General features: G+C 41.5%; 2 protein-coding genes across 2 annotated transcripts in view; one reads left to right on the top strand and one right to left on the bottom strand.

The window, feature by feature from the left end:
- LOC102206538 (uncharacterized) overlaps positions 1–4,331 on the top strand; it is a 91,780-nt gene extending 87,449 nt beyond the window's left edge. The window contains exon 19 of the mRNA XM_005727269.1: positions 4,279–4,331. The gene's annotated coding sequence lies outside the window, so the exon portion shown is untranslated. The remainder of the gene's footprint in view (positions 1–4,278) is intronic.
- The window catches only part of tbl1xr1a (TBL1X/Y related 1a), a 50,644-nt gene that overhangs the window by 3,275 nt on the left and 21,622 nt on the right, over positions 1–25,747 (bottom strand). The window contains exons 3-15 of the mRNA XM_005727271.1: positions 8,037–8,138; positions 5,063–5,208; positions 4,632–4,857; positions 4,336–4,468; positions 3,813–3,954; positions 2,257–2,320; positions 1,913–2,010; positions 1,742–1,802; positions 1,543–1,664; positions 1,371–1,445; positions 1,010–1,137; positions 250–415; positions 57–158 (exon numbers count right to left, since the gene is read on the bottom strand). Coding sequence (XP_005727328.1) covers positions 57–158; positions 250–415; positions 1,010–1,137; positions 1,371–1,445; positions 1,543–1,664; positions 1,742–1,802; positions 1,913–2,010; positions 2,257–2,320; positions 3,813–3,954; positions 4,336–4,468; positions 4,632–4,857; positions 5,063–5,208; positions 8,037–8,094 — 1,521 coding nt within the window. The 5' untranslated portion in view covers positions 8,095–8,138. The remainder of the gene's footprint in view (positions 1–56; positions 159–249; positions 416–1,009; positions 1,138–1,370; positions 1,446–1,542; positions 1,665–1,741; positions 1,803–1,912; positions 2,011–2,256; positions 2,321–3,812; positions 3,955–4,335; positions 4,469–4,631; positions 4,858–5,062; positions 5,209–8,036; positions 8,139–25,747) is intronic.

Here is a 25,747-nt window from a genome sequence, read left to right as displayed (position 1 = left end):
CGTTAGACTGAATCGATCACAAAAAATCATTAAAAAACAGTCGTGTGTGGACTTACAGATCCGTCTGATGCGCTGGCTCCCACTTTATCCCCCGCTGCATTCCAGCAAACCTCAAAGATTCCCCCTGTCCCTCTGTAACTGTGGACTAAAGCTCCCGTCTGCAGGCACAGTGCAAACAAGCATTATTTTAATCTAACTACTTGTTTTATTTCAGACCTTCGAACAGTACATACACCGTCCTCCTCCTACCTGTGTATTCCAGATGTGCACGCATTTGTCAAAGGAGCCGCTAGCCAGATGGCGACCATCAGGGCTGAAAGCCACGCTGTAGACGGGCTCCTGGTGTTTGGTCAGCGTGTGAATACAGATGCCTCTATCCACGTCCCAAAGACGGACGGTGGAATCAAATGATGCGCTGTGGAATGAGGGGCAGGTTCATAAATCTCTCACATTGAGGGGAAAATGTGAACTGCGGCTTTCACTTTGGCAGAAACTGTAACACGTTTCACTCTCCTGTGTTCATTTAAAACCCGAGTGCTTTGTAAAACTTGGAGTTGATTTAGCTCGGAAACAACACAGTTCCATATGGACAAGCTAATGCTGAGTCAAATATATGTTTATTATTAGCTAGTTAGCTCATTAGCTAGTTGCACAGCAGATGATTCTACACTGATGACGGATGTGAGGCAGTTCAAGTGTAGAGAATAAAGCACTAGTAAAGACTAGAGAAGCGTTATATAAACACCAGCCCATTTTAATTTGAATGTGTATACTTTTAGCTTTCTAAACTGAGTGTCAGAGGTGTTGCTCAGTCAGCAGCGACATGTAGATAAACCAGACAGTATTAAAAAGGCCATGCACACAATGGATCAGCTGCCACAGGCAATAGCAGGCTGTTCAACACACCATCATTTCCATTTAAATCAATGTTTAAAATCAAGTCTTGTCAGAGCTGAAGTGTCCTGATGTGTCCTTAATTACTTCTTGGGTTTCTAACACACACACACACCTGGCTAGCATGAGGTTAGCGCTGGGATTGTTTGTTCCAGGGCCAGTGGGACTCCATTTGATGGTGTAGATTTCTTTGCTGTGTGCCTGCAGGTCGTGGACACAGGCGTCCTGCTTCATACTCCAGATCTGAAGAGAAGCAAAATCCCAAAGAAAGTTAAAAGCTTTCTATTTTAGTTGAACTAATTATTAAAATTTAACCATTGCATTCAAGAAGCCTACAGAACGTCTTAATGGTTAGAAAGTTACTGTAATGCCTGAATGCTGATTTATAGCTCAGCTGTTTCCTAAATGTTTTAGTCTCTTGTCATCATCATCAAGTTCTTCATTTGGAAGTGAGGAGCTGCAGCGATGCGACTCACCTTCAGCGTCATATCATCTGAGCAGGAGGCTAGGAGGTTCCCTGTGGGATCCCACTTGATTGCATTTACTTCGTTCTGGAAGCAGAGAGGAGACGAAGGTTAGCTAAAGCATTATATATGTGAGCGGTGTGTTTTGCTTTGGGAAGATGCACATGAACACAAATCTACTCACTGTGTGTCCCTGGAATGTTTTAATGGGTCGGTCCTGCCCCAGTTTACAGACGTGGATGCACATGTCTGTACTACAGGAGGCGAACGTGTTGTTACTCTGCCAGTCCACGTCAAGTGCCGGAGCTGTGGGTGGATGGAGAGAGGAATATTAGACAGGAACAAAAATTTTTTTAGTTTTGTTGTGTGTCTCGTCTGTTTACCTGAGTGGAAAGGAAACTGTTGTTTGGCTTCTCCTGTATGGGCATCCCATATGATTGTTGTCTGTCAGGAGACATGTACACTTAGTGTGAGTGCAGTAAAATATTACCTCGTGAGACAATAACAAACTATTCTTAAAGTTATTTCTCGTTGGAGCTGATTTACAGGTTTACCTTGTCTACGCCTGCGCTCAGGATAAAATTGCCTTTTTTGTTCCACTTAAGGGCAAAGATGGGACCTTTGTGCTGGCCGAGAGTACTGGCCAGGTTACCTGTGGAGCACAACAAGAGAACAACACGTGTCAGCTTTAAATGCAAAAAAGGATTTAAAGGCCTGAAAAGAAATACAGTGCAGGGGAAAAAATAACTGCATTCTGTAAACCTGCCTCTAGATGGAAGCATTGTTCAAGGATGAACTAAAGCATGTGGCAAACTATTCACGTCACAATTCCCAAAGCATTCCAGCGATTACACCACATTAATAAGTGTGAATGTAACATCAATTAAAGCCATCTCACCATCTTTTGTCCATATTCTGGCAAAGCCGTCATAAGAGCCCGTCGCTAACAGTGTGCCCTCGCTCTGCCAGAGAGAGAGAGAGAGATGTTTCCATATAAATGAGAGCCTGATTTCGACACATTTACTGACCCAAGTTCTGTTCTTCAGTTACAGTATGTGTCCAAATATTTCAGGCCGAATGAGCGTCAGCTGGTGTTATAACAGAGGTCTGTTTTCTCCATCAGCGTGGATGCTTTCCAGGAAATTTCCGACTCTGCCTTTGGCTCTGGTTTATGTCCCAGAGGCTGGACTGAAGGAAGAATGCATCGTCTGATAACTCCAACGGTTAAAATACTCAGCGCACGCTGACAATTTAGTACTTTGCTCTTTATATCTACCTAAATGTTGTCATTTTATAAGATGGTTAAAAAAACCTGTTCAGTACCTTCTTTGGAAATGCTTTAATAGGCCTCGAGGATTTCAACACCCTCGCCACAGTCTCAATATGGTGACTGATCTGGCTAGTAAGACTTCCTGGATTTTGTGACTGCTTAAAGTTTTGGTTGATAGAGTGGGTGTGGGCATGCTGTCTTGCTGGAGCATGGAGGCCAGGCCAAAGTGACTGGAGAAACATGCGCACATTAAAAAACTTGAGTTTACTCTGTAAAGTTCGGTCAGCTGCTGCCATCCTCTGCGATCACAAATAAAGACACATGGGGCAGTTCCGAAAGCACCAACACAGGCCTCCATGTTTTACTGATACTTCCTTTCTTTAAGTTCTGATTGAGCAGTCACTACAGAACAACAATATCCCACCTGAAGCTAATGCACTGCCATGGCAACATGCTGCTTTTGCCAGAGTCGACTGATGCAACGTAATAAAAAATGCACTGGCGTGTCCTGGTTGAACAATAGCACTGACAGGCAGCTGACGATGCTTAGGTTTCATCTATGATGCTGATTGGCTAATCCCACTGCTCTCATTAAATGGCTGGGATTGTGACTGCATTACATATTACCTGATAAGTAGGCGAGGCTTAAATGCTCGACCCGAGGCAAATGCTCATAGGCAGAAACGTTCAAAAAACATGAGTGAATGAACCATCCATCTACTGCCACACAACAGTGGTGACAATCAGCCTATTTCGTAAAGTAGCAAAATGCACAGCAGGAGCCTTAAATTAAAGTTGATAGTGGATTCTTTTTCTTTCACATATCTTTTTATATCTTATCTAACATCAAACGTTATTACTACCACACTCTTGGAGGGCACTGCTGACAGGACTGTGCGTGGGGTGCAGCCTGTGCTTAGTCTGCTTTTGTTTTAGGATGCATATCTCGTGCTGAGGTGTTCACAACAATAAGCGTTAGCAACAAAAGTGTGTCTCTGATTCTTCAAAAAGGGGTTTAAAAATGACACCAAACTACCAGAATCCTTTTAGAAAACACATCAAGCAGCCCTTTGAAATTCGAAAATATCCCACAAACTTCTCGAGGTTACAGATTGTGACTTAATCCACACGAGCAGGGTGATTCGTGTTACATTTGGTGTGTTTGTGTGCCTGTGTGTACTCACATTCCAGTCTAGTGAGGTGACGTCTTTGTTGCTGGGGACATCTTGTCCTCCCTCTCGTATGCAATGCCTCAGGACCAGCTGTGTGGAGCTGCTTGTACTGTTCTCACTCAGGTTCCAAATACGAGCCGTCGAATCGCCAGACCTGAGACACACACACACACACATCAGACTGCCATCTGAAAAAGTAACCTACAACATTGTACAAATGATATGTAAGGATGTGCTATAAAGCAAAGATCTCTGTAATAAATCTGAAGCATCGCTTTATTGCTCATGTATGGGCAGAACATCTGCGTTAAGTGTTGATGTGATCTTGACTGAAATTAAAATAGGGTTGTGCTGCACTTTCATGTAATACCAAGTTGTACCACCAGATGGTGCACTGAGACAACCAGGCAAGTCCTAAGACTACATTCAGGTCAAACTGGCACTAAGCATTAATTCATGTTTAGTCTCTTTTTTTCAGCTTGTTTGCTTCATGACTTGAACATTAACGTTGTACAAAAGTGGAAGCAAGGCTCACCCTGATGCCAGCAGATCACTGACTGGGTTCCAGGCACAAATAAAGACTTCTGACTCATGGCCCCTCAAGACCATGGCTTTGTTCTGAGGGATCTCTACATCGCCGTCCACTTCCATCAGGTCAGCATGATTATCTGAACACAGAGTTGATGGATCAGGCATGAAAAACCACAAAATTCAACGAGTGACTACATAAAAAATGTAATAATATTCCATCATTTTAATTAATAACATAAATACAAGTCTCTGTTAAAAGAATTCCCCAATCCCAAAAATCATACGAATCATTTCGCTCACTTGCTAAGGCATGGGCTCCATTCTCCTCCCCATTGGCAGTATTCTCTCCGTTCTTGGCATTGCCAGCGATAGTGCCCCCAGTGGTCGACGCCGGCGCTGAAGCTGCAGCCTGCTGCTGGGCCATTTTGTCCCGGTAAGCCTGCTGCCTCGTCTGAACGACGTCCGGCATCACCGCATCGATCAGGGACAGGGACTCAATGGGCCGGCCGTCAAATAGCGTGCCGTCCTGCGGAGCCAGAGAAGAAATCGGGTTGGAGCGGAAACACAGAGGAAGACAAGAAGCTGGTGAAAGAAGCTGACAGGCTTCTGTCTATATTACATTTACAGATTCCCTTTGATATCAGATTAATATGGGAATGACATCCTGATAGTCCGTTTAAGAAAGACTTGAATTATTATCTGATGTTAAAGGGTCTTTGTTTGTGTCCCACCTCATTTATGCTGACTTCAGCCTCCACGTACTGCAGGCCCTTCTGGATGATGCTGATCAGGGCAGCAGGGGGAACCAGAGCACCATTGATGTTGGACTGGCTAATGTGGCTCTCTATGCCAAAGGTAAATGCTGAGTGGGAGAACCCTAAAGAGGAGAAGAAAAGAATATTAGTAAATAATACTCCCTTTGATTTCAACACAGTGAAGAACTACAAGTTGTGGCGGTTTTTTCAGTCTTAATTGCCTTTTAACACTTTTTTATAAAAGTCAACCCTTTTTTCCTTAAGTTTTTGTGGTGATGAAAGTTACTGACCCTCCGCAGAGTCGACGTATTAATGAAGAAAATGCTCGACCTCTGACTTGTTAGTAACATGTTTGTGAAGTCGTTGCTGTTGGAGAACAAGAACTGCTGCGTCACAACCGCATGCCCCCCTGACCTCTGTCAATCTGCAGGTAACATCTAGACCTAAATAGTGGACTGACCTACTGCTGAGATGCTGCGTTCACGGGAACTGGTCAGACATACAAGGCTTTGTTTATGGCTGCCACTGACATGTAGGCATAAAAGTGCTTTTGTACAAATATGGTGACGTTTAAAAGGTATCCCATAAACAAATGGAATGATCTAATCCAGACATCTCCGTCTTTCTGTTCTGATGTACATCCTCTCATTAGGATATAAACGGTAATAGAAATGTTACTATTGACCATTTATGTTTGAGTAAATTTTAGCTACCCGTGTGTGGAGAAACAGGACAAAAGCTTTGACTGAAGTTAAATCTCATAACCATCAGCTCTCTTGTAATGATGATTTATCTTCATTCATTGTTGGACTATAAATACAGAACAAGAAGTTTTGGCTCAGGGTATCAGTTATCCACATATCTGCTGGCTGCAACGCTGGCCCCCAAGGCAAAATCTGAGAACACAAATCCAGAAATACTTGCCAACTAATTTCATCACCGCCCATATTTGTTTAAATGTAAGAAGCTGTGGATATTTTTCTGTTATCATGTGATTATTGTTAAGCTCATCCTTCATTTTGACAGCTGGTCACCCTTTTAATTTTAGAGCTGGTCGAATTACTTCTCCTTCTCTTAATAATATTTCTCAAAACCTCTGATTCATTAGTTGTAGATCCACAGCTGAGACGACTCTCATCTGTGTACACAACGAGTCTGATCTCAACAGGTCCCACTCTTTGCAGCCAAAGTTTTCCTCATCACTCGGCAGCAGAGCAGTTTTGTTTAAGTCTGCCTTTGTCTACATCCTCAAAGTGTTGCCTTCCAACAGATCGACTCCAGTTCAAATATATCTGATGAACCATCTAAATGATCATCCTTATGATGGTCCATAACTAATCTGTCATTTCTGCTGTGATGTCTGCAAAACGGTTATTCCAGATAACTTCTGCCTTTACTTCAAGTCAGGACCAAACTTTTATAAAACGAAATGCAAATGGCTCTTAATGATCTTACTATCTACCACATTGCCAATTAACACTAAGGCAGCATTAAGGGTTAAAACCAGTCCAAATTATTTCCGCACCAATTGAATGATGAGTGCCTGTTTTCCCCGGTGTTAAAGTTTAACGTCCAGGCATTCAAAAAAAGAGGATTTAGAAGAGGTGGAAGTTAGCGGTAAGTTAGCTAGCCGTTTAACATCTAGAGCTACGTACCAGGTACTACGTACCTGAGTGACTAAATACCAGCAAAGTTTGGGCGGTGGGCGAAGTTGGGCTAGTTGACCTGGTGGCTAGCTAGTGCTGTGGTTAGACCCATATAAACACACTGGCACAAGGAAGACACTGCATGAAGGTTAAATTGTTCTCAATAATGGACAGTGACAAACACCATCATAGAACAGGAAGAAGATATACACAGATAAAACTTCAACCAACAGCACATCTGGTCCGTCTGCAGCACGAGGTCATTAGCATGTTGCTATGTAGTTTGGTTTAGTTGCCATTTAGACAAAAAACAAAAATTGCAAAGTGACACTATTCAGTTAGTGTGTATTTGGTGTTTGGGACACCAAACTGGGGGCTCATCTTATAGACTTGCTGCACATAAGCAGTAAAAATAAACTGTAGTGGCGCAGAATGTGAGGTGACCATTTTTTGTCTCTTTTTTTTGACAGACAAAAGCTGCACATTAAAAACTGTGATCGATACATCGCTTAACAAGTTAAGGGCCTCCTTAACCTTCACCGCTTTTCTCCTGGTTTCTCCTTGTTTCCCTAAATTCATACAACACAGGTGGTAGGCATGATGTTATTTCGACCCATCTGATTAAACGATGGACAGACACCGGTCCGGCTGTATGATTCATTCTGACTGTGTGATGACGTCTGTCTAAAACGCTGCGGACAGCCTGTGCTGTTTGTCCTCTTTTAAGCACTCTTGTTTACAATGGCGTCATTATATTCTGCTTTTAAACAACAAGCAGCACCACACTGACCGTGTTGTGTATACAAAGTGACAAAGATGACCCAACAACCTGACAGGCAGCTCGGGCATCTGCTGACTACCCTACCGCCTATAGTACGACAAGGAAAAAAAGAAACTGATTTCTCGTCTTATAAATGTAATGAAAACAGATCCTGAAAAAAAGGATTAAATTCCACCCAAACAAATAAATGATTATATATCTTAGAAGAGACGATTTTTAGAAATATCACAAACTGTCTTCTTGCTCAATTTGTGTTTAATTCAGTCCCTTCTTTTAGAAAAACAACAAAAAAACATGATAAATTGTTGATGATAATTACTTTTTTATAACAAACTTTTAAAGAGTACTGTTGATTCATACGGCTCATTTTAATCATCATTAGTGAATAAAAACACACATTTGTTGTGATGAAAACTAAGTCTGTTAATGAAAACTATAATGAGCCATGTTGGTAGAAAAGCAAAGAACTATTACAAAAACAATAAAGCTTTTCATGAAGAGGAGAAGAACTGGAGCTGGATACCTGACTCCTGTAGGTATCTGTAGACCAGGAAGTTGACCTCATCACTGCTAATGCTCATCTTTACTCCTGTTACACCATGAGGTCAGCACACACACACCTAGCCTGGAAAACAGAGAGAGGTTCATCAGTGAAGGGGAAATCTCACCAGTTATTTAAGCTCAAACACAAAGTCAGTTTACAGCTGATGTTACTGTGAAAAAGGAAATTACTGCAGAGCTTGCGCATGTACAGAGCTTTAAACTGGACCTCCTCGATCACACTTAATCACGTCACTGGTAGCAAAGTACATAGCCTACAGCTGCCTCAGTGCACAACATGATCACATGACCCTCGTCTTGCAGGACCTCAGATAAAACAAAGTAAGAAAGGAAGTTTAGCACCAGCAATTTGATTACATTTTAAAAAACAACAATCACATTGAGGCACTGATTCATGTATTTACTGAGAAATACAATAGAATAGAATAATCCTTTAATTGTCCCACAAGGGGAAATTTGGTTGTAACAGCAGCCAAAAAGACACATATACAAACAAACAGTACACGGAACAGAAACATACACAATTTTTTTCACATATTTACATTAAGGACAGTGGTTACTATATACAGAGAGTACTGTACAGTTATTAAATTAAATTAAAATAACTACAGGTAAGAGGCAGAAAGCGTGTCTACATGCCTGTGAGTCAAGACATCTGATGGAGTGTCATTGTTTTACTGTTTGTCTGCATTTTAGTCACTCTGGTCGTGCTATGCTCATGAGCGCTCTAAGTGGCTTTTACTGTTTAATATTTTATCTGATTATGTCATTGTTTGATCATTTATGTGCTTCTGACTTTGCTCTTTGCTTAGATCCCTCTGCGTTTACGTTTCTTGTTTGTGCCATCAGCCTGCCAGGGATGAAGAGTAGCCTGTATGGCTAAATGTATGGCACACTGACATCATTAATTAAAACAAGCACAAAATTGACTAAAATAAAATAAAATAAAGGCTGCAGCTTATATCTTAACAACAGGCAGATTAAACACATGCTATTGCATTGGTGCTAACTAAAGCTGGACCAGCAGTCTGTTTAGTTTACATCAGTTGACGTCTTTATTTTTTCGATGTGATCCAGACCATGCTGGCTGTACGTTAATATGTGTTACAATTACTTCTCAGTTGGTGTTTTATTCACAGTGTGCCCACACCCCAAGCTGCTCTGTTCCCTCTGACCACATATTTAACATCTGATGCAGTCATCTGGGCACCGGCCCACTACAAACTACTCGACTGAAAAACACGAGCGGGAAGGAAATCAGCAGGACAGAAACACTTCTGCTGGTAGGACTCCTTTCGTATGTGCGCCCAAGCACATGTCACATGATTTGACGTTGCCTTTGTGTGTGAACTAATATGGCTGGGAACCGCAAGTTTAACAACTGCGGGGTTAACAAGTGCAGAGAGCCGATTCCAAACAAGGACCAGTTCAAAGCCTGTTTCCCCCAGAGAGTAATCAGGCCTGGAGCTCCTCGCCTGCAGCACCCCCACCCGCCTCCCAGCAGGAGTCTCTCTGTGCATTTAATGGTAGTTAAGTGATTGAAACTCTCCTGGGTACTGTGGACACATTTCTTTTCAGAGGATTTTAACCTTGCGTCATCTGGAACAGCTCAACATCTCCGTACACTGAGCAGTGGTCTTAGCATTGCTGGATGCTGAGCTGAGGGAGGGGGGAGAAGTTTCCTTTAATGACAACCTGATAAACCGGTCGCAGCGACGAAAAATAAGACACAATTACACACTACAACTGTGAAACATCAGTATTGTAGTAGAGTAGAGCAGATCCCAAAAAATTCAATTACTCATGGATTTCTTCCTTGAGCAGATATTCTGTTTTTCATTCTGCTGTTCTGATAAAGATCTAACGACAGAAAAGGACATTTAAAAATGACAATGTGATGCCACTACCTTTTTGTTGTTGTTTGTTTTATTTCTATCCAAACACCATTTTCTTAACTGCTTATCCAATTCACATCCCCAGCTATTACCGAGTAAGAGGCTAGATGCACCATGGCACAACACAAAATTGTCAGTTGGACGTTAGTCAGGTTAACCAAATGAGCACGTTATTGGACTGTGAGAAGAACCAGGAAGGAAGCACAGAGCCAACATTAAACTCCACACATACAGTTAGGGGTGGGCGGTATAAACTGTATTTGGTAGAAACGATATGAACAGCTTCGCCTGTTTTGGTCAAAAGCATTGCAGCGGCTGCAAACAATATCATCTGCAAATTATGCGGCGACAGTAATAGCAAAGAGACGAAGCACGTTTTGGAATATGAGGAAAGCCAAAAACTGCACTTCCTCCACTTCCATACCGTTGAATTCTCTCGCAACTGCTCTATTCCCATGTTGTTGCAGTGTATTAATGACTAACCTTCTATAGTGGATGAATTATCTCAGTTGTTCTCCTGACTGAAGTTTGGTCCGTTTACAGCATCCTGCCATGTGATTACATTTGTCCCTAACCATCGGGAACACTCACTTTAACTTTTATTGAGTAGAAAAAAAGTTAGCGCTCATCCTCCAGCTTCACTGTGTTTGTTATGCTAACATAGTTGTGTCGCTAGTGATCACGTAGCACATCATTAAATACCAGCTAGCCCAACTTCAGTAACCCTAAAAGTCACTGCTGTTTAGTTTTCTGTCTTCATTTATGTTGGAAGTGATAGCAGAGCTGTACGTTTAAATTTTTTTAGAAATCTCTCAGTCATGAACATGCTATATCATGTTTAGGTAACTAGCGAAACTAGCGCGCTAACTTCCGCTAACTTCCTGCTAACTTCTAACACTGTTGTATTTAATAAATTCTGTTTTCATGAATGCCTGAATGTTAAACTTAATTGTTACACCTGGTAAAGCAGCAACACTGACCGTTTTATTAAAGATGAAAGAAATTTGACAGTTTTTAACTCTCAGTGAAGATGCAGTGTTCATTGACTTTGGGACCTGAAGCAGACGGAGTTTTGGACCCAGATTACTCCGTGAGGCTCCTGACTACGGTAGTCGTAATGCTCCGACAATCCATCAAGCGGTGCGGCTTCGTAGCTTACCAAAGTCATATTAAAACATTTGACAGATTTTTGAGCGCCGTGTACCACATAAAATCGTTTGCGGTCAGTAGGCACAACCAGAATTCATATATAAGGCGCACCGGATTATAAGGCACGCTGGCGGATTTTAAGTGCACCTTATAGTGCGGAAAATACGGTATACAGAAGAAAAGAACATATCGTTACTGCATATGTTTCAAATTATATCGCGATATGGATTTTAGGCCATATCGCGCAGTCCTACATACAGTCCTCGCTGGCCTGCAGATTCAAACCCAGAACCTTCATTGCTGTGAGGCAACTGTGCTAACCACGGTCATTTATTAATCCCTAATTTATGCCAGAGAAACAAACGATCTGACCTGATTTTATATCTCCTAATTTTTAATGAGATCACAAAATTGATGAGATTGCAACAGCAGCCACAAGCACTGATAATCTTCCATTTTATTTATTGGGAACAGCAGGACGATATTGGACTATGTGAATTTTTTGTTTTTGTTCAGTTCCCCCCCCTTCTCAAAAACGAGCTGAGTAACGTGTACTTCAACAACTTTCTGGATATGTGGCCAGTACTGGCTGCCAGGTGCAAGTCCTCACTCTCCTGCAGCAAATCCACTTCTCTCTCTGTCTGAACTGTTCACTGTGTGACAGTGAGTACCTGTAAATGAGCAGTCTGCACATGTGCAATGTTAAACCGAGGCTGTGCACTGTGTGAGAGGAAAATAAGACATTCTGTCACATGTAAATGCAGCTGACTAACAGCTCTACCCTTCAACATGTGTGTGGTGAGTCTGTCAGGCAGCGTTGCGGTTCCAAAACGAGATGCTTGAAAATTTCTGCGGTTATTGAACTAAAAAGTACACGCCCTTCCCGAGATACACCATTTCACTGACGATTTCTGCTGAAGCTCCACAAAATGGTATTTGAGAATCTGGTGTAACGACAACAACGACAAAGTAAGGCGAGTCAGTTGCATCAGCTTCACTGGAGAACAGGGGTGCCATGGCTGAGCTGTCTGGGGATGTGTTCATAACCCAGGAGACAGCAGATGAAGAAGAGGTGGTGTTGTTCTCTGGCATGTTGGCTCAGCGATACTTATCTGTGCCTGGACCCTCTGTCTCCAAAGAGAGAGGATTGTGTTTTCCACAGAGACAACTGTCAGCAAACAGATTGTTTTGAGGGGGCAGATAAACTCCAGGCAGACAAAATAATGGAAACCATCTCAGAGTTGAGCTTTTCAGCATAATTACAAAAGTAGCAACACTTTGTTGGGGCTGAAATGAGCCGTTCCTGCTGCAGCCCCATGAAACGGCACTACCACAGACACACTGTGTTAAATTAGACCTCTTATTATAATTAAATCATATGCAGCTGTCAGACTGCTTTCACTTCCACTTTACTACAGTGTTATACTGCAAGCTAACTTCTCAAACAAGCCACACCCATGTACTTTGCGGTTGGCCTTCTTGACGTAACGTGTGACAACCAGCCTCTGAAAAATACAACAATGACACAAAAATAAACTGCTCTGTGCAAGATCCTTAAAAAGTAATTTTACTGCTTCCACTACTGATCACATCTCTAGTTACACCACTACACTCAAGCTATTTTGTAATCATGTATCGGAAAGTCGTGGACAAAATACTGGTAAAAAACAAAACCAAAAAAAAACCCTGAATATATTATATAATTTGATATGATGTAGCACAATCCAAAAGAACAACCTACAACAGTAGGAAAAAATGAGCAAATTCATGACAGCCTACTCAAGACTGCACTGAAACCGACTCAGCTGGTGATATTTAGGGTTGCGAATTGAATGGATCTGTTTCTCTTTAAAGGATTTTTTGTGACGTTTGTCAACTCGACTCTGAGTTTAATCATCTTGTGAAGCTCAATTGCTAAATGGAGCCACACAGTGAATCCTTCTTACTTTGTTTCTTTTAAGGACACACGAGCTGTGCACACCCTCGTCTTGGGCTTTAGAGTAATTAAACTGAAGAAATTAAAGTAGTTTACCAGGTCTGTGCATCCTGTATTCAGAAAGTATTCATTTGTCCAGTAAACTGTTAACAAGCTAGAAAATTATAAAGTGACAAAACAAGGTGGCAAGCCCTCATTCTACCCGACAGCACCTTGCTATATGTCTATTTAGGTAGCTACTTCCATCTCTCTCAGTCTCTCCACCTATTAAAGATACCAGTGCACCATTTTAACTGAGAAAGGATCAATACAAAGCAGTGCAGTCAGTCTGTAGCATATTATACAAATAAATCTCACCCAGTGCTAATTTAAAGCAACTGCTTCTTCACTGAAATGCAACTTTGAGGTCAACTGCTTCAGCAGCAGCACACTTTAATTAGGCCTAAATAACTACATCACATTTGTATAGTGACCCAGGAACTAAAAAGTTCTATTTCCATAAGTCATGTAGTTCTAGAGTGGGATACGTGAAAGGCAAAAGCACCTTTGGTTTATTTGACAACTGTAGCTGCCCAACACTGAAAAACTATGATCTTATAAGAGCACAGTATGATTGTTCCAATACATTCTTCAAAAACAGGAAGATGCTCATATCAGCCATCTCCGGACAGAATTGTTGCCTATTTGACAAAAACTAATTGATATACGTTGAATCTACATTATGTGGTATTAAAGCTTACAGTTACTGGTAATGTGTGGTGCTCACATTAAGACTGGAGCTGCAGCCAGGAGCCTCGATCAATAACCATGAAAGCAGAGTATAATTTCAGCCACCTGCTGCTGTGCTTCTTTAACGGGGAACCTGTAGACGGTCCTGTCAGAGATCATTCAGACCTTTTGCTCAAATCCCTCCTGACAGCAGTGCTGTTAGTTTGTAAACAGTGAGCTGTAGTTCTCTCTACCACCACTCCACTGCAGTGGCGCTGTGGAGCCATGAGCGGTAGCCAGGAGCCTCTGTGTTGACAGTGTGGGAGAGTAAAGGGGGGGATGGGAGAGGAGAAGGGAATCTCTGGCTCTACATTTTTTCCCTTCGCCTCTCTCCCTCTGTCTCTCTGTCTCTGTGCTGCCAGTGGCAGACTGGCCTGTACAGTAAATGTTAGATCTGGTTACTGCTCAAGGAGAGAGGGGGAGGGTAGGAGACACACACTCCCGCAAAATCAGACAATCAATAATCCCACCCACCCAACAAACAACAACAACAACAAAAATCAGGACAGGACTATTACTGCTGCATGTGACCTGTGCCATGACCATGAAGTTGCTCCAGAGGAAGCAAGACTGAAATCACACCAACAAGAATAAAGGGGCAGGTGGGCATGTGGGGCTGACCTTCACAATATGAAATCAATATCGCTAATAAATTAGATTTGCTTTGGTTCATCAGCTGACATCCATCCATCCACAAGACCCCAATCAATAAGAAGGAATTCACTTCAACTGCCTTTTAATCATGTTTTATTTGAGATTGCATCTCCTACATTATGAAGAAAACACTTTATTTTAAGATGCTTATCATAAAAAAATGACTTCAATAGTGTAAAATACAACCAAACAGTTACTAAAAAATAACATAAAACCTTTTTATTTTCAACACTAACACAAACAACAAATTTTACTCTCTGGTAACAATGAAGTAGGACTGCAAGTTTTAAGACTGCACTACTGGTGCCCCTTTTCAACACAGTTTGTGTCTATCACAGGATACTGTGCTACACCACACACACTGCAATCCCATGGACTGCAGATAGCAATCTTCACACAAAATTTCCTCTCTGAGCAGTGCAGAACATTTCTAAATACTCAGGTCAATAAACTGCTTGCATCATCACTCAAGTTAAAAGTAATTAAAAAATGTTTTGTTGTGCCACTTACTACTCAGCTGTTTAGTCAAATGAATGACAAATTCCTAGCTGATTGCCCAGACTGATGAATGAAAAGTTTGTGAAAATATTCTACAGAGTAGTAACCGCTCGCAGTCCAAACATTTCACCCCTAAAGAATTGTGGCAACGATGTCCTTTTCAGTTCCACATCCTGAACAAGTGACAGAGAAAGCGTCAAGGTTGTGTTGTTTACCACTGAGCTCATGCGACTGGAAAAATCTACAGGCCTGTTGGTGAGTGTCGAGTTCATCACTGGTTGAAATTTGCTAGATCAGTGGTGGAACACCCACACTATGAAATGATGATGATGCAATGTGTTGTGTTATTCAGTAAGACCAGAAACTAGCTGTTTAGCCAAAAAAAGTCATTCGGAAAGTGTTTACAGAGGTGACGCAGCGAGAGCAGAGGATAGTTTTCTGGTAGACTTCATGCAACTGTTCCAGACAAACACCAAGGGGAGAAGGAAGAACTAGCACTAAAACTGAAAAACAAAAACAGAAATTCCCAAATTCTAACTCTGTGTTAAAGCAATGCATGTTTAATAAAATATCCTGTGTTGGCACAGTTACAGCCCTTTCTAAACTTGATGGACAACAACTGCTATGGTACCGAGACATTTCCCCTCTAGAACATTTGTTTCAAAAGCTCACGTATGTATCAATCCAGTCTTTAAGTGATGACGTGACGAATCCTGTTTCCGGGCCCAAAGTAGTCTGTAATATGGCTTTTGTAATCTTAACATGTTTAATGTTTTGTATCTTCTTCTATTTAATTTCAAAAAGCCCATAAAAACAGCCTGTGATCACTGTCGGCCTCACTCGGCTTTTATTACCGTTATTGATTTTAAAGCTCAGTTTTTAAAACCTTAGGATGTAACTACAGCCCAGCCCATGCAGCAGTATATGAATGACAAACCTCGTATTTTGGATGGATTATCTCAGTTGTTCTCCTGGCTGAAGTTTGTCTACTTTTATCGAGTGGAAAAAAGCTAGCGTGTTTATATTATGCTAACATAGCTGTGTCGCTAGCGGTCACGTAGCACATTGTTATATAGCAGCTAGCCAAATTTCAGTAACCCTACAAACGTCACTGCTGTTTAGTTTTCTGTCTCCATTTATGTCGGAAGTGATAACAGAGCTGTACGTCTTAATTTATTTCCAAAATCCCTCAGTCAGGACATGCTATATTTTATTTAAATGGAAGCTAGCGAGCTAACGTCCTGCTAATTTCTAACTCCGTTAAATGTCATAAATACCGTTTTCATGGATGTCTCGATGTTAAACTTACAACAACTGTCAGTGATGCCACAATGATAGTTTGATTTAGAGACCTGCAGCAGAGTTTGAGCCCAGACAAGGCTAGTGACGTCAGACTTAAAGACCGGATAAGCAGCAATCACTTGGCGCGCAGGTCATACAAAACCAATCAAATTTAATACCAAACCAGTGATTCAAGATTAATACACTTGTTAGGTAAATTCACCACACAAATAATGACCATTAAATCAGACTGTAGCACTGACTATTAGCCGCAGTATCTGCAGATATATCAAAAATTCCCCAATGGTTCCCAGCACCATTAGAAGAAGAAAAAAAGGAATCGTCGCTTTTCATTACAGTGGTATTACGTGCAGTAAAGTGTGACATTAGTGGTATGGTTACAGCACAGCATTCAGTCACATTGCCTGTCATTTTCTCCGTATTTTATGAGGATTGGTAGGATATGAACAGCCACAGGCTGTGTGAACAAAAGGAGCCGCTGGCCTTACTGGAACAGTCTGAACACTCTATTTTGCTAAAGTATGTGCCAGAGGAGCCTTTATAAAATGGCAGGTGCATGCAATGAAACTGAACTTCAAACAAACTGCCACTGCACACCTTGTCTCTCCCACTCTGTGACAATAATATACACCATTTAGGTTTGGTGTTCTCTAAAGGTATTTCTGCATCATGCGTAAAGGAGACCCAAGCTGTGATGTCTGCTGCTCTGATTCTACTCTGCACCAGTGCAGATAAAATGGGGCTCATTCCTATTTAAAGCTTCTCTCTCTGTCTCTGAGACCTGACGGTTTGGCTCTATTTTCAGAGCAGCAGAAAGAAAATTCAGGCAGTGGGGGATGGGATGATTTAAAGGAAACCATATTTCAAATCATCTCTCACTGTATAACGTGTCCAATTCTTCTGAAACCAGACAGAGTCACACATGAAAATCTGTTTCTCTCCTATTGTGCTGCCACAATGACACACTGAAAGCAAAGGCAAGACAAAGGTTACAGTCAGTCTCGAGCGATTCAGAATACATGTAGAAAACTGCGCCACCAAAAATATTAGCAGCAACAACATCGCAAAAGACGGCGTAGTTATTGATGTTTAAAGGCTCAAACACATTTCCGTGTTTGTATTTTTATTCTGGGGCTAGAATAACACATCTGCAATATTCATAGCTTAAAACCCTTAAAGATAAATAAATAAATAAAACGCATTTCCATCCTCGGTGCAGAACAAACTATTAGTTCTTGGTGCTTTTAGACCACCATCCTGATTTGTCCACTCTGTGCCAGCTTCAGTGGTTAAACAAATAATCTGCTTGTTATTAAGTGAAGACACATCAACATCAAAGCGTCTCCTGGATGAGGCTCTCTTCTTTTTAAAATCCTGGAGTGCTTAGTTTCTTGAGTTTTTTGTTTGTTTGTTTTTTAGCAAACACAAGACTATTCAGCCGTTCTCGGCCTTTACAGCTCTTCATTAGCACTAGTCATGTGTAACATGCTCAAATATGGTTTGAAAAAAAACTCCCGATACTCACGAACACTATAGGGCTGCATTGTTAAGAAAAGAATCACTCTACAGCCAACCACAGCTTATATGGCTGCTAGTATTTATTTTTCACTTTCTGGTTACTACTCAATATTAAAGCTCGATTTAGACTTCTGCAGGAAATTTACATCCTAACTTGTGAAATAACCAGAAACTCCTTTTATCCCTACACAGTAAGGCTGCCACGTAGGGCTGGGCGATATATCGAGTTTTTTAAAAATATCGATATATTTTCATACGAGATATAAGATGTGACAATATCGTTTATATCGATATAGTCTATGTTACGTTATAATTATACTTGTGGAGCCGCAGGTTTGCCTCTCTTTCGTCCACTTTTGTCTCTACGCAACGTTACTCGGCCTCGCCTCTCCTTCACTTAGCACAACTCCCCCTCCCCCATAGCTTCACCTACAGGCAATGACAAGATGAAAGCGGAAAATCTCCGTTAGCGAGTTACCGCGGATCGCCCTGTGCGTGGGGCTGGACGGCGTCAACGTGTTAGCCCGGAGGGGCTGCACGGCCTAAAATCCTTTCATTTTCTCAAAAATCGACAGTGCACCTTATGTATGAATTCTAGTTGTGCTTACTAACCGCGAACCGATTTTATGTGGTACACAGCGCTCGGCAATCTGTCAAAAAATGTTTTAATATGACTTTGCTAAGCTATGGAGCTGCACCGCTTGATGGATTGTCGGAGGACTACGGCTACCGAGGAGGAGCCTCGCGGAGTGATACGTACTGTGCTTCAATGTAATATGGGACACAGTGTGACTAAGAACTCTTTTTGTTCTTAACTTATGGCTTTAAAAAAAATATCGAGATATATATCTTATATCACCATCCAGCTAAAAAATATCGAGATATGAATTTTGGGTCATATCGCCCAGCCCTACTGCCACGATTACGTCGACTATCAAAATCGTTGTCGAATGTTAAAATCGTCGACGCGTCGTTTGAAGCTTTCTAAGATCCCAAAAGACGCAGGAATAAGTAGTAGGATTTAAGAGTGTAATAACGGACTGAAACAGAAGATGGCAGCACTGCATGTACAAGGATGCCAGCTGCCGTTAAACCCCGAAGAAGAAGCTGTGTCCCAGAATTCATAGCGCGGCCCTGCTCAGTTTTCAACAATGGCGGCAGCTAGTTAGTTTTAATATTACTCTTATTATTCTTTCATGGTCATAAAATAAACATTTAACACATTTTCAGGCGAGAATGTAGCTGTGTAAGCCTCAAATATCTGCTCAGTTTATCAAGACACCACATATTTTCAAAAGCGCTCCGACGTTTTCGGAGACGTCTGTTACCCACCAGCTCGATAGCTAGCCGGGGGCAAGGCCCACTAGAGCCCGTGAGAACGCCGGACTCCCGGCCAATCGTTTTCAAACCCACCGCCGTCTTTCGCTACTCAGGTTAAACGTGATATATGAGTCACTTAGATAACTTAAAACTGTTATTGTTTGGCTTTTTTCAGTATTTTATTTGTTCCTGAGTAAATACTCAGACAACTGATTATCAGAAGTGTGAGATCCTCGAGAATATACCCCGGTGTCCTGTTATATTTTAGACTGTTAGCAAACGGCTGAGTTTATTAAACTTCACCAAAACAATCTGCAGATTTCATTAAAATTTAATAAACTATCATCTTGTCTTTATTTTTAGTTAGCACATACCTTAAACACTTAAAGCTGTAAGCTAATGATAGTTATATAAGAGCAGATGCTGCTGGTGCAATAAGCTTTATGTTTTACGTCCAAAGGATCTGATTAGTTGACTAATCGCAAAAATAATCGGTGACTAGTCGACTATCAAAGTAATCATTTGTGGCAGCCCTACTACACAGCAACCGTCTATGCCTTTCGCACACACGGCTCTTGCTCTCAGACATGCCTGGGCTTGTGAGCACTAGGTATTGTAAACACATGACGTTGCTTTAGCAATGACATACAAATATGACACTTTCATATCATGTAAAAATATATATTATTATCATCATCATGATCATGAACAATATGACATGGCACAGCCCTTATGCTTCTTTGCAAGAGAGACCTTTGTGCCTATGTTGCTGATCATGATCTATGCACATAACTCAACTAGTGGGCCTTGCTAGCACATGCTATATTCATGTTGGCACCATTTGCAGAGATAACCAGCAAAGCTAGCTCATCTACCTCCTCCACGGCTGATGTAATTCCAACTGCCACACTCTCAAATGTCTCTTATGAGGGCAACTCTGGGATTAAAACAATGAAAAGGACACTCCTGCAAGCTGTCACCAGACAGATGAGCACCGCTGACAACAAACCACCACACCGACTCGCAATGACGCTTAGCCCAACGTGTAGGGGTGAATCTGGAAGATCACTCTCCAGCCAAAAACAGCATAGTGAAAATGTAAATGTGGTTCATAGCCTGAGTTTAAGGTGGGTTTAAATTTGCAAACATCTGTGTAGACCTGTGATTTTTTTTAATACATAAATATATTGTTTCTCCTAAGATGTACTACTTTTGATTCTATGTTTAAACCACAGCTGGGGCATTGGAGGCTTCAGAATCACAAAAAAAGGACCCTCGTGTGGAAGCAGCTGCACAAAACACAAGAGCACCTTTATGAACGCATTTAACCAAAGACAGCAGGAGCACGAAGAGCCCGGTGCAGCAAGCAGCTCGAGCCATGTCCTCAACAGTCTTTGGTTTCCTGAGTTTACTTCAGCTTCCTCGAAATTCCTCTGTGCCCCCCTGCACCAGCATAGAAAGCGAGAGGCTGTTTGCATGGTCTCTAACAACAAGGACGAGAAAATACGTGCCAACCACAGAGAAAGCGGAAATGTTTTTTTAATGAGAAAGAATCTGCAGCTTATGGAACAAAACTCATCATTTCTCTTACTTATCTGGAAATTCCAGTTCCTACTTTCACTAAAGATTTATTAAAAAAAACTACTACCCCCTTTATTTCTATGTTACTAAAGCTCTTGTTTAAGATGCTCACTCACACACAAGAGGGAGTCCCAGCCCCTTCTGCACAGTGAGGAAAGCACCTTATTAATTAACGCTGGTCTCGGACAGATACTAAATACTCCATCAGTATCGGTGCATCCCGAGGTAGTTGTGTATGATGCAATGACAACAGAAATGAATCATAATCTGCTTGTGGCTCTCCCCTCCCCCTCTCCTGGGTTACTGGTCGCTTAGAGTGACAGATTGCATTGGCAAGCCCAGCTCAGCCTCACATGGCCAGTGAGAGGTCAGAGAGGCTAGCTGTCTGTCGGTGACAGATGGTAGCATGTAGTCTCTGCCAGCTAGCCTCGCTTGACGGGCAGTTAAACCTGCTATGGGCAGCTCGTGTCCATCTGAATGCATGAGGTCAGTGAGGGCCACTGAATCAGCGGTGGTTATCTCACAGCGAGCTGCCGTGATGACTAAGATTAGAAGACCTCGCCCAAGTCAGAATCCAAATCACATTTTGAGAATCTCTTTAGAAGGTCAGGTCTGATCTACTTATCTGGAACCAGTCCTGGTTACAGCCTGCTTTGCAATACCCATAATCATGTTGGACACGGGACTGGATGAATGCTAATGGGAGCATTTGGGTTCTACTGTCGGATATTTACCTGATGGTGGGCATTACTTTACTGATATACCATGAAAACATTCAGTTCCTCATATAAAGCGATCCCCATTCAGTTCCTCGTAATCAGTTAGCAAATATATCATATTGGTGTTTTGGGAGTTTTTTCAGGTTTTACACTGGAGATGCCCTTCTTTGCACACACAATGACACCTGACATCACATATTAAGCCTTTTGTTTTCTGTTGTTTTTAATGGATTTACTATAGTAAGCCATTAATCCGCATACCCTAAGAAGCAGGCAGGCATCTATTTCCAGTAACATACTGTGAGATCAGAGGTACTGACTCTAACAAACAAGTTGAGTCTATTTACTGACAGGTGAGGTTAACAGGTGACCACAGGTCAGGTGTGAAATCGTGGGTTAGAACATGATGTAACGACAAAGAGTCCCCATTACGTGTATAAGCAACCAAGTATAACTCATTGATCTGTAAATGCAAAATAGTGAATACAGGGAAAACAAATGTGGCTTATTCTAAACACTGTTAGCAGAATTCAAACTCTCTAACCTGGGTTATATTAGGGTGATTTGTTTTTCACATTGCCTGAACTGAACTGATAAAACCTGCTTGTATCAGAGAGACTTACTTTGAAAGCAAAGGAAGGCTACATCTGTAAATGTATAACAATCATTTATGTCCTGATTTCTTAAAAGAAACAGAGGTAGGGCAAGAATATTATCACAGGCCTCGACACACCGATACACGTCAACATCTTTCATCTAAGAAAGCATTTGACTTGTAACCTTTTGTTGTGTGATGCAACATTTGACAGTTGTACACAGATGCTGATAGAGATCTGGATCAGTATTATCAGCAAAAGCAGTGCCATTGAGAACTTGACCACATGTGGTTACGCTGTTGGAGTGAATTTGGTAGCTTAAAAAAAATTTAGCATGCATCTAGATGTGGTATTTGGTGCAAGACGACTAATGACGTGCTTAAGTTGGGAAATATTGCAGCAGCTGGACTAGCCGGACATTTTTGCAATATCTATTAAAGGTCTGTTGTGATGTGTTTTCTCTACTCTTGTACTTAGGCTTCAGGATTATGCATTACTCGATGACTGTAGAAGGGGAACAAAGCTCTCAAAGGCTGAAAGCTAGCATGAATTAACTTCACACAGTGACTCTAAAACATTTCTGAAAACTCTGCAAATCAATGTTCTTTTGAAAAAGGAATAACTTTAAAAAAAAAATATAGGGAGATAATAACTAGCTGTCTCCTGGAATCTCCAGCTCCCTCTATTCCTGCAGAAGTCAGCACTGTGAACACCAACACGATGCTACTAATGTAAAACATGTGGGTCTATATTTATCAATTTGTCCAACTAGCAAACATAAGATATGTAGAATATTTCTTTTGGCAGGTGGTCGAGCGTGCCTGAACGAGCAGATGCACTCGCCAATGCTTTGGCATTCACCAACTTTTATTATTTGCAGTTTTCAAAGATAAGATAAGATAAGATCCCTTTATTAGTCCCACAAGGGGAAATTTCATGTTAAGGCTGCCGACCTATTGCAGATATATGATTTAGTGAGCATTTTAACAAGAAGCAGAATGCCAAAGAAGTGTTTAAAGGAGCTACTGCGGAGACTAGGGTTTAGTTGGCAGTGATATTATGGCCTGTCCACACTGCTCTCTAACATTCCTGAAGCAGACAACCCAACATTCACTCAAACTTCATGCAATTATGGGCCAGCCGTGTGAATGTAAAAGAGGAGACAGAAGTTTTTCTCTTTCCAACCCTCTTTCTTCCCCATTTTTTACTCAACTATGTGTCACAGTTCATGAGTACAGCTCAATACATCTCTATCAATATCTGTCTGGAAGCATGCCCCATTATCTGCCTTTTAGGAAGTGTCTTCACTCTCTGTGATGACTGCTTTTCAATCAGCCTTCTGGTGTGGCCATTCAGAAAGACCATACACTCACTTGAACTGGACAGTAGATTTAAAGAACCTAGAATATTTGAACCCAGTCCTATTTATTGTATATTTGCCATGTACATTGTGGAAGAAAGACAGAGAATATCTGCCCAATATAACTGTCTGCCTCTTCAATGAGCCTCTATTGTGGACCATGTAGAGCTGATATGGCTCAAAAATGCATTTCGGGAAAGAGGGGACCAATTTAAATGCTACTGTTGGCAGTCCTCCTTCTGTGCAGCCTCTTTAAGTTTGCCACAGTGGCACATTAGCTTGCAGCAGATCTCTGGACAGAAGAATCAATACCAACTGCAATCAAAGATGGTCGAATTGGAGTTCACCCAACTGCTGGATGAGTTCTTGGGGGGAAGCAGCTGAAAGCTACGGTGGACATCACAAAGGCTACCTAGCCAGTGAGCCAGCTCATAAAGAAAACACGAGGCCAGTAGGTCCAAGCCAAGCTGGTATGCTTTGGTGGCCATTATTATACCTCAGTGGCCAACCCAACTAAAGACTACGTGTGGGGAAATCTACCTAGAGAAGTTGTATTTGTTCAAATTTAGCTGAAATGATACAACGATAAAATTCAAGTCACCATTGTAGTAATTCTCTTCTGTGTAGCCAAAGCTGTATTTTATTGCACAGTCCTTACAGAGATATAAACCACTGAGGGAGATGTCTACAGATGAAAAAAAAAAGAGTTGTGGCGAAACTAATCTCACCTTCTATCCGCCATGCATGATCTGTATTCGGCTATCTCGCTTTATATCTTTTCATTCAATTTTTCTGCTCTCTCACTAAACGAGGGTTTGAGCTTCAGGGTTAACCAGAGACACATCCTTTGCAGGAGGTGTGGAATTTTGCAGTCCCTTCAGGACACACTAATGGACAAGTCTCTGAAATATTTGTGGTGTGATTTCAGAAATGGGGGCACATTCTGGAAGAGTAGCTCTCGCGCTGGTTTCTAGGCAAAGTGATACACACGATCAATACAGTGGGCTGAATCATTTTAGAACAAAGGCTTTCTTCTCCTGTTACATACAACAGCCTTGTGAGAGCAACACAGTGTTCTGCACAAGTGCATTAATAAAAACACAAAACACAAGCTAAAATCAGAAGCCGGGTTTTCTAAAGACTCGTCAAAATTCAGAAGAGAAATGACATCCTGACAAAATTCTCCTAAAACCAGACACGGATGTTGTATCGCCTCGCTCCTGGGGTGACAAAAAGTATTTTAAATGTGAGAAACAATACTGGCATTCAGAGTGAAATTAAAGTTGTTAGTAAAAGGTTTCTGCAGGGCATAAACAAATTGGGTGTGTAGTTTGGCACCAGTGAGTTACATGTCATCCTCAGCACAAAAAACAAAAAAACACTCCAACATGCTCCCCTGACATCACCGCCTTCCTCAAGCAGTTCAACCGCTGCACGTTACATCACACCAGAAAACACTATTTGCAAAATGACTTGCTTCTTGGTTTCTGATATGAAAATGTAAACTCTGTACCAGTGCTTATAGGCTCTTTATGTAAATAACACACTCACTGGGTGACTAAGAGCTCCAGTGCCGAGTTGTAGCATCATGAATAAAACAAATAAGCAGAGCTGAGGGCTCTACAGTGGCGAAAACAAAGCCTTCCAGCGAGGCTGACCTGACATTAACGTAGCTAACTGTTAAAGTGGGTGAGAGGAGTTTTTAGCAAGTCAGAGCAAAACATTGCGATTCAACCTGAAAACCGAACCAACAATGTCAGAAAGTTAGCACAAAATCACTTGCCATGTGAACTTAAACAAGCACAACCAAGAACCTGGATGTGAGTCCTATCTAGCAACAGTGCGTTTTTGGGCAGGGTTCACAGGAAACCTGCTGGATTCTTCAATGGTACAAAACAGGAAGAGGGGTCTGTTCCTCCAGTGGAACTCAAACAGACGCTTTCACACTTTCTGACTTTCACAAGTGGTTAAAGACCAAAAATAAACTCAGTACAACAGGAAAACAGTGGGGGAACAATGACACTTGTGTGCGACTAACTGCCAGTAAGCCTTGGGGAAATTTGAAACCTGTTTGTTCAGTCCAGATGAATCACACTGGACTCATGAAGTGGTCTCGGTACAGTCATAAAAATAAAGTAATTTTTGGATTCCAGTATAACATACAGGAATCAGGGCTCCAAAACTGAGGCCATACTGAACCACATCGCATGCTGCTAGCAGCTAGTAGGGCTGAACGATTATGGAAAATAATCTAATTGCGATTTTTTGCCCCAATATTGCGATTGCGATGCGATATGCGATTATTTTTTAAGGTCTTTGTCTTCTGTATTATTAAACAAAGACAAGCAATACATCATATAGTATGGCCAATACTATA

This window comes from Pundamilia nyererei, unplaced genomic scaffold, assembly GCF_000239375.1.
Source record: "Pundamilia nyererei isolate P.nyererei 1_Seehausen unplaced genomic scaffold, PunNye1.0 scaffold00023, whole genome shotgun sequence".
In the NCBI taxonomy this organism is placed as follows: Eukaryota; Metazoa; Chordata; class Actinopteri; order Cichliformes; family Cichlidae; genus Pundamilia; species Pundamilia nyererei.
Note: the sequence above shows the minus strand (reverse complement) of the source record. Positions and strands in the feature narration are given on the sequence as shown.